This window comes from Crassostrea angulata, chromosome 6 (assembly GCF_025612915.1).
Source record: "Crassostrea angulata isolate pt1a10 chromosome 6, ASM2561291v2, whole genome shotgun sequence".
NCBI lineage: Eukaryota > Metazoa > Mollusca > Bivalvia > Ostreida > Ostreidae > Magallana > Magallana angulata.
Window position 1 is genome coordinate 60,967,420 of NC_069116.1, and position 10,654 is coordinate 60,978,073.

The following is a 10,654-nucleotide window of genomic DNA, read 5'->3' on the forward strand; positions in this document are numbered from 1 at the left end:
GATATTAGCATGTCTGGCATATATCTTCAATCTATATATTCAGCTACTTGAGATATATTGATAAAACTGCAACAAATGAAGATATTTGTAACGAAATGCACAAGTAGCTGACTACATAAAGAGAGATATCTGAGTAATTGTGTCGTAATATTATGTGGATGACTTAACAGAATGTTAATATTAGCATGTTTTGCATATATCTTACATCTATATATTTAGCTACTTGAGATATATTGACAAAACTGCCAAAAAATGAAGATATTTATAACGAAATGCACAAGTAGCTGACTACATAAAGAGAGATATCTGAGTAATTGTGTGGTAATATTATGTGGATGACTTGACAGAATGTTGATATTAGCATGTCTTGCATATATCTTCAATCTATATATTCAGCTACTTGAGATATATTGATAAAACCACAAAAAATGAAGATATTTGTAACGAAATGCAAAAGTAGCTGACTACATAAAGAGAGATATCTGAGTAATTGTGTCGTAATATTATGTGGATGACTTAACAGAATGTTAATATTAGCATGTTTTGCATATATCTTACATCTATATATTTAGCTACTTGAGATATATTGACAAAACTGCCAAAAAATGAAGATATTTATAACGAAATGCACAAGTAGCTGACTACATAAAGAGAGATATCTGAGTAATTGTGTGGTAATATTATGTGGATGACTTGACAGAATGTTGATATTAGCATGTCTTGCATATATCTTCAATCTATATATTCAGCTACTTGAGATATATTGATAAAACCACAAAAAATGAAGATATTTGTAACGAAATGCAAAAGTAGCTGACTACATAAAGAGAGATATCTGAGTAATTGTGTCGTAATATTATGTGGATGACTTAACAGAATGTTAATATTAGCATGTTTTGCATATATCTTACATCTATATATTTAGCTACTTGAGATATATTGACAAAACTGCCAAAAAATGAAGATATTTATAACGAAATGCACAAGTAGCTGACTACATAAAAAGAGATATCTGAATAATTGTGTGGTAATATTATGTGGATGACTTGACAGAATGTTGATATTAGCATGTCTGACATATATCTTCAATCTATATATTCAGCTACTTGAGATATATTGATAAAGCCGCAAAAAAATGAAGATATTTGTAACGAAATGCACAAGTAGCTGATTACATCAAGAGAGATATCTGAGTAATTGTGTGGAAATATTATGTGGATGACTTGACAGAATGTTGATATTAGCATGTCTGGCATATATCTTCAATCTATATATTCAGCTACTTGAGATATATTGACAAAACCGCAAAAAAATGAAGATATTTGTAACGAAATGCACAAGTAGCTCACTACATAAAGAGAGATATCTGAGTAATTGTGTCGTAATATTATGTGGATGACTTGACAGAATGTTGATATTAGCATGTCTGGCATATATCTTCAATCTATATATTTAGCTACTTGAGATATATTGACAAAACTGCCAAAAAATGAAGATATTTATAACGAAATGCACAAGTAGCTGACTACATAAAGAGAGATATCTGAGTAATTGTGTGGTAATATTATGTGGATGACTTGACAGAATGTTGATATTAGCATGTTTGACATGTATCTTCAATCTATATATTCAGCTACTTGAGATATATTGATAAAACCGCAAAAAATTGAAGATATTTGTAACGAAATGCACAAGTAGCTGACTACATAAAGAGAGATATCTGAGTAATTGTGTCGTAATATTATGTGGATGACTTAACAGAATGTTAATATTAGCATGTTTTGCATATATCTTCAATCTATATATTTAGCTACTTGAGATATATTGACAAAACTGCCAAAAAATGAAGATATTTATAACGAAATGCACAAGTAGCTGACTACATAAAGAGAGATATCTGAGTAATTGTGTGGTAATATTATGTGGATGACTTGACAGAATGTTGATATTAGCATGTCTGGCATATATCTTCAATCTATATATTCAGCTACTTGAGATATATTGATAAAACCGCAAAAAATGAAGATATTTGTAACGAAATGCACAAGTAGCTGACTACATAAAGAGAGATATCTGAGTAATTGTGTCGTAATATTATGTGGATGACTTGACAGAATGTTGATATTAGCATGTCTGACATATATCTTCAATCTATATATTCAGCTACTTGAGATATATTGATAAAATCGCAAAAAGATGAAGATATTTGTAACGAAATGCACAAGTAGCTGACTACATAAAGAGAGATATCTGAGTAATTGTGTCGTAATATTATGTGGATGACTTGACAGAATGTTGATATTAGCATGTCTGGCATATATCTTCAATCTATATATTCAGCTACTTGAGATATATTGATAAAACTGCAACAAATGTAGATATTTGTAACGAAATGCACAAGTAGCTGACTACATAAAGAGAGATATCTGAGTAATTGTGTCGTAATATTATGTGGATGACTTAACAGAATGTTAATATTAGCATGTTTTGCATATATCTTACATCTATATATTTAGCTACTTGAGATATATTGACAAAACTGCCAAAAAATGAAGATATTTATAACGAAATGCACAAGTAGCTGACTACATAAAGAGAGATATCTGAGTAATTGTGTGGTAATATTATGTGGATGACTTGACAGAATGTTGATATTAGCATGTCTTGCATATATCTTCAATCTATATATTCAGCTACTTGAGATATATTGATAAAACCACAAAAAATGAAGATATTTGTAACGAAATGCAAAAGTAGCTGACTACATAAAGAGAGATATCTGAGTAATTGTGTCGTAATATTATGTGGATGACTTAACAGAATGTTAATATTAGCATGTTTTGCATATATCTTACATCTATATATTTAGCTACTTGAGATATATTGACAAAACTGCCAAAAAATGAAAATATTTATAACGAAATGCACAAGTAGCTGACTACATAAAGAGAGATATCTGAGTAATTGTGTGGTAATATTATGTGGATGACTTGACAGAATGTTGATATTAGCATGTCTTGCATATATCTTCAATCTATATATTCAGCTACTTGAGATATATTGATAAAACCACAAAAAATGAAGATATTTGTAACGAAATGCACAAGTAGCTGATTACATAAAGAGAGATATCTGAGTAATTGTGTCGTAATATTATGTAGATGACTTAACAGAATGTTAATATTAGCATGTTTTGCATATATCTTACATCTATATATTTAGCTACTTGAGATATATTGACAAAACTGCCAAAAAATGAAGATATTTATAACGAAATGCACAAGTAGCTGACTACATAAAAAGAGATATCTGAATAATTGTGTGGTAATATTATGTGGATGACTTGACAGAATGTTGATATTAGCATGTCTGACATATATCTTCAATCTATATATTCAGCTACTTGAGATATATTGATAAAGCCGCAAAAAAATGAAGATATTTGTAACGAAATGCACAAGTAGCTGATTACATCAAGAGAGATATCTGAGTAATTGTGTGGTAATATTATGTGGATGACTTGACAGAATGTTGATATTAGCATGTCTGGCATATATCTTCAATCTATATATTCAGCTACTTGAGATATATTGACAAAACCGCAAAAAAATGAAGATATTTGTAACGAAATGCACAAGTAGCTCACTACATAAAGAGAGATATCTGAGTAATTGTGTCGTAATATTATGTGGATGACTTGACAGAATGTTGATATTAGCATGTCTGGCATATATCTTCAATCTATATATTTAGCTACTTGAGATATATTGACAAAACTGCCAAAAAATGAAGATATTTATAACGAAATGCACAAGTAGCTGACTACATAAAGAGAGATATCTGAGTAATTTTGTCGTAATATTATGTGGATGACTTGACAGAATGTTGATATTAGCATGTTTGACATGTATCTTCAATCTATATATTCAGCTACTTGAGATATATTGATAAAACCGCAAAAAATTGAAGATATTTGTAACGAAATGCACAAGTAGCTGACTACATAAAGAGAGATATCTGAGTAATTGTGTCGTAATATTATGTGGATGACTTAACAGAATGTTAATATTAGCATGTTTTGCATATATCTTCAATCTATATATTTAGCTACTTGAGATATATTGACAAAACTGCCAAAAAATGAAGATATTTATAACGAAATGCACAAGTAGCTGACTACATAAAGAGAGATATCTGAGTAATTGTGTGGTAATATTATGTGGATGACTTGACAGAATGTTGATATTAGCATGTCTGGCATATATCTTCAATCTATATATTCAGCTACTTGAGATATATTGATAAAACCGCAAAAAATGAAGATATTTGTAACGAAATGCACAAGTAGCTGACTACATAAAGAGAGATATCTGAGTAATTGTGTGGTAATATTATGTGGATGACTTGACAGAATGTTGATATTAGCATGTCTGGCATATATCTTCAATCTATATATTCAGCTACTTGAGATATATTGATAAAACCGCAAAAAATGAAGATATTTGTAACGAAATGCACAAGTAGCTGACTACATAAAGAGAGATATCTGAGTAATTGTGTCGTAATATTATGTGGATGACTTGACAGAATGTTGATATTAGCATGTCTGACATATATCTTCAATCTATATATTCAGCTACTTGAGATATATTGATAAAATCGCAAAAAAATGAAGATATTTGTAACGAAATGCACAAGTAGCTGACTACATAAAGAGAGATATCTGAGTAATTGTGTCGTAATATTATGTGGATGACTTGACAGAATGTTGATATTAGCATGTCTGGCATATATCTTCAATCTATATATTCAGCTACTTGAGATATATTGATAAAACTGCAACAAATGAAGATATTTGTAACGAAATGCACAAGTAGCTGACTACATAAAGAGAGATATCTGAGTAATTGTGTCGTAATATTATGTGGATGACTTAACAGAATGTTAATATTAGCATGTTTTGCATATATCTTACATCTATATATTTAGCTACTTGAGATATATTGAAAAAACAGCCAAAAAATAAAGATATTTGTAACGAAACGCACAAGTAGCTGACTACATAAAGAGAGATATCTGAGTAATTGTGTGGTAATATTATGTGGATGACTCGGCAGAATGTTGATATTAGCAAGTCAGGCATATATCTTCAGTCTATATATACAGCTACTTGAGATATATTGACAATTGACAGTGATATAGTGCAATGTACATCTTAAGAACAAAAATAGAAATCCTTGGTATGTGTTCTCCCATGGACGGTAAGAAGTATCTAGAAGCCAAGTTTCTTTAATCTCGTAGCCAGTTACTAGTAGCTAGCTTTTCTTACTTCTCGTAGCCAGTTACTAGTAGCCAGTTACTAGTAGCTAACTTTTATTTTATCTCGTAGCCAGTTACTAGTAGCTAGCTTTTCTTACTTCTCGTAGCCAGTTACTAGTAGCCAGTTACTAGTAGCTAACTTTACCTATCTTATCGAGGAACTAACAGTTACTTGTCAATATTGTATACATTATACTGATTCCGGCTACTACCGATTACTACATGTAGCACAGGTAATGATTTATGACAAGAACGGAGCTCCGTAGCTGCAATACACATCTTTATAGTGTAGAATGTTTCATTTTAGTCTGTTTTTTTTTTTTACAAAAAGCACCGATGTATTTAATGATTTATTCAATGATGCATTTTATGAGAAAAATACACTGTTTATAAATATTATTCCTCTTTGGCAACAAAAATGTAATTTGACATTAAGTGAAAGTTTTAATGCAAGGTTTATTTACCTTATCAATCAATAGTCGTTAACTATACGTGTACTATTCATGTACTTACAGAATAAGGACACAAGAAAACAGGTCAAAGCCCTCTTCATCCTGTTTATGTAACTACACATGGAACACAAGTTAGAACGATGCCGACATTAGATGCCGATTTGTGTATTGGCCTTCAGTGTATGGACGCACGTTCACGTTAAAACCATATACATAAGGTCATGTACGGTTTTAATTTTATCATGCTCCTAGGATCTACAGAAGGAACATACACGTTTTGGTGTGTGGGACGAATAACGGAGACCTTTCCATTAATTAGCTTATTCTCATGAACACATTTAAAATTTCACTTGTTTTTTTTTTGTAACATAATATTTTCTGTGCAGTAATATAGTATATTTATTTTCATGTAAATAAAAGTGCGTGTCAACAACGAATTCTTCATGTCAAGTACAAATTCAAACTTAAGTGATCGTCTATCGAAAAAAGACAAAAGTAGAGAAATTGTTGTTAAAATTGCGACTATGCCATTTAAAGTGGCTATGAATGTTCTTCTGTTAATTTGTTTGTTATAAACGCATAGAAGTTATCCATGTGATTATAGTAGCATTGCGTTTGATCAGACGTTTAAAAAAAAATCAAATTGTTTCAGGTGCTTTGGTTTTAAGTCATCAAAAAATTGTTACTATTTTAAAGATTGCACTGGATTTGTGTTTCGACGACAAATTGACTGAGGTATTTCTACCACGTTCTTTTATATTACTCTCTTGACAAAATTAACTGAAATGAGAATAATTTAATTCTGGTTGTAACGCGCTTTCTGATTGGCTAAAAAATTATTTCATATCGTATTAAGAATGTTGCCTACGTCATAGTAAGACTAACGTCAAAAACGTATAAATACGTCTGACGTTACGTTTGAATTGTGTACAATTTTACGTCATTTTAAAGGTCAAATGGCCGTTTTTTCTACAATGAAAATTTAAAAAAAATAAATTATAAGCAATGAATTCAATATTTATTAGTTTTATACGATATAAAATGGTTTGAAACAGTTTACGCTTTTTTATAAACCGCTCCGCGGTTTATAAAGCGTAAACTGTCCCAAACCATTTTATATCGTATAAAACAAATAAATATTGAATTCATTCCTTGAATAAACGCAATAAAGTTTTTCTTCAGAATTTTAAGGTGAAATAACACATCGTCATAAAATGGCTGACCTCTGACCGAAACGTCTTTTTGTTTTAATAAAAGAATTTTATCGACAACAACTTATATTTTACCTTATAGCCGAGTGGCTAAAGTGTCGGGCTCGTGATCCGTACGTACCGAGTTCGAATTCCGCAGGGACTTTTGTTGTTACATACTGAAATGATTTTTCAAGATATTCATTTTTTATCCCAAAATTTTTTTTTCTCTTATTTGCCATATGTATAGTTTATTTATCGTTATATTTTTCATTATCAGATAATATACAGTTAATCTGAGTGACTTTTTCCAGGTGTGTTATTCCACCTTTACTCCAAAAGTGATGCTGTGAAACAACGGTGGTACTTTTTCTGGTATATTTATTGATGAACAACGCATTAACTGTTGTTTTTGCGATATTGCAATATTTTAATAATTAATTAACACAATATGCTAAGTTTGTTTACAAAACAAAAACTCATAAATATTTGATAATTTGATTTCGAGCCTTTTATATTCGTCCAGATGCTGAGATCGGTATATTCATAATGAGACAGTAACGTTACAGTAACGTTGATAAACCTTTGAAAGTGTTTAGACTTATCAAAATACATCAAACATTTAAACAATAACATGCTTTCTTTGGTGATTCATTCGGGATACGAAGGTAGCGACATTGCAGAAAAATACATAACCCGCGTTAGAGGGTAATGTAATTATTATTTTTTTGCAATAACCCGCATGAATCATCAAAGAGAGCATTTTATTGTTTATATAAACATTTTTTCTTTTAACTTATTTAAATATGATCATAAAAAGCTAGTAAACTTTAATATATTACTGTTAACGTACTTAAGTAAGTTAGCTAAAAGAAACAACCAAATCGTCTCCTGGGAGACTTTGAGTCCGACATCATCATGATTATTTCGTGCAGTCCGTGATTTTTCTTTGTTCGCGGTATGTTTTGACCAATCGATAACAAAGGGCGTGTCAATTTCAGTCCTGCCAGGACCTTGTCGGCTTCAGCCGCTGGAGATTGCGACCAATCGATAAATGAGGCATGTAAATTTCAGTCTAGCTGTATCTATAGCTGCAGGTCTGTAGCTCCCGGACTGAAAAAATTCGGATGGACAACCTGGGAGCTACAGTGCCTCCCATAGTAAAAAAAACTGCAATTTACGGCGCACAAAAAATTGGGCTGGTTTTGGACCGATTAACCTTATTTCCGAAAATATTCGATACAAATATTTAATTCCAAAAAACTTCTAGGACATTTTACTACAGATATCATCAATTTACTTGCCTCTGATATTCTTTTAAACTCCATCATCAGCCATGTAAAGTGAAGTGGTGCAGTTTGTTTACATTTAAAAATGGCGACTTTCGAGCTCGACGTGAATTTAACATACTTCAATTGTCGAGGTCGGTAAGTGTGTTTAAGAGAAAGTTTGAGGCAAGTAAAGTACCGATATCAGCAGTAAATTGAATGAAGAGTTTAATGATGTTATTTGTTTTCACAGAATAACTTTGGAAATAAGATTTACCAGTCCAAAACTAGCGCAATTTTTTGTGCGCCGTATATTGCAGTTTTTTTTTACTTCGGGAGGCACTGTAGCTCCCAGGTCGTCCATCCGATTTTTTTTTCACACCGGGAGCTACATACCTGCAGCTAGCTGCATCTATAGAGCTATGAATTAACTGTAACTTTCTGTAAGAAATAGAGGGAATAATACTTGATAGATGTAGATAATTAAAATGTTTTAAAATGTTTACTCAATCGAAGTGTTTACTTTTTATCATTGCATTTAAATTCGCGTGATTCACTCTAGAACATTTAATTGGGGGCCAAAACTTAATAGGTTCTCTCTGTTTACACTTTCATTGCAATAGCACGTCGAATTTTTGGTGTAATCTACATTAATTGTATTGCGGATTTGCCAACAATTTTAAATTCAGTACATGATCGGTTCATAATTAATTTTTCTAAAATTCAATATACAATGTGTTTACTATTTTTTCACCAATTATTCAAATATTAAATGATTCTTTTTTATTTCTTAGTATTAAACAGGATGTTTTAAAATCTAAAATTGCTTGAGTTGAAATAAAGTAGATAAGTTGTAAATATCTAAAGTAATTCTATTTCAGATTTCAGATTTCAGATTTTAGCCATTTCTTCCAGAAACCCGATGGGATGCAATTCATAGTTCCGCAATAAAACATGTTTATTGACATCATATTAATTAAATTTTTAGATATACTGTGATGACTGATGAATATTCATCCTGCGGTGATTAAATAGACACAATATCACGTATTTTTGTAAAAACTAGGATCATTTAGCCTACAAGCTTTAACCAATTGCAACGAGACGAGTGGCTCAGTTTTTTTTAAGTGTTGCGATAAATTAAAATTTCTTAAACACAAAATCAACAATAAGGCCTATATATTTTTAAGAACTCAAATTGAATTCTTGTTTACAAGTAATTATGATACGAATGTTCTGCATTACATTTTCTATTCGCCTAGGGATCCACATTAATTAATGACTGTGCCAAATATTCACCTTTATAGTTCCAGGGAGCACATATTGTTGGTTGCTGCCTGTGTTGATGATAGTGTACACTATGGATGGCAATAAGTCTATTGATGGATGACTGAAGTTTATACAGATTGCGAATAATCTATATATACTGTATAGTCTCAATCGGATCAATATATTAGATAATAATAATAAAAATAACACTTGATATTTATATATTTTGTTATGTTATTTCACTATAAAAATACAGGTATACATATAGATAACCAATTAGTTAAAACAAAAATTACGTGGCTCTCTATGTTTCAAGCTCTTGTGGTTGCTGTATAGGTTTTTAAATAAACATTTATTCAATAACACAAAGTTTTAAAATTATTCCCACAAAAAAGCCCAAATAAAAAAAATAACAAACAAAAACAAATCGTGGTAACGTAATTAAATCTAGTAAAGTACGAAACTTCGTTTTTATATAATCATTACACGAATGCTCATTCATATATCTATGTGTACAGACAGCCTGACCGCTCTCTGACCCCGTGACTACCAGTTCATGGCGAATGTAATACTGTATCTGAAAGACGACAGTAGTCTTGTTTATGAATTCAGCGTATCATAATTAATTATAGAAAAGTACAATTACAGCAAGAGACTGTTATTTCTTATTCTTTGGCTTCTCAATTTTTGTACATCTATATAACTCTGCACAGTGGTTTTGCATACGAGTCAAAGAAAGACTGAGGAAGATTTTGCATGAATAATATTCACACCCCGTTGCCGCATATTTATATAAATAAGTACATATTTACCCTGGAAATTATGGATATAACGTGAATTTTTCAGTTGCAAAGGACTTTATTAAAATATACCGAACAAATTAAATAAATACTTTTTAGCTAGGATAAACTGCATTTATGTACAATGTATATTCCGTTTTATTTTAAGTAGCTATATATCGATTTTCACTCAAAAAACCCATAAATTTATACTTTCATTTTAATAAAAGAAAAAGAAAAAAAATGCTGTTTAAAATTCATATTTTTGAAATCTGATCAATGAGTAATTTTCAAAATACGTCTCTTTTCTTACAAGTATATTGATTGGACAAGGTTCAAGAACAAGGCAAAAAATCCAAGGAACATGAAACAATTGT

General features: G+C 30.7%; 1 protein-coding gene across 3 annotated transcripts in view; it reads right to left on the bottom strand.

The window, feature by feature from the left end:
• LOC128188091 (platelet endothelial aggregation receptor 1-like) overlaps window positions 1-10,654 on the bottom strand; it is a 70,805-nt gene that overhangs the window by 26,936 nt on the left and 33,215 nt on the right. The window contains exon 1 of one of the 3 annotated variants that reach the window (XM_052858903.1): window positions 5,833-5,964. The exons of the other annotated variants lie outside the window; for them this stretch is intronic. Within the exon in view, the coding sequence (XP_052714863.1) occupies window positions 5,833-5,893 (61 nt within the window). The 5' untranslated portion in view covers window positions 5,894-5,964. Of the gene's footprint in view, window positions 1-5,832; window positions 5,965-10,654 lie in introns of those variants that run through there. 3 annotated transcript variants of the gene reach the window in all.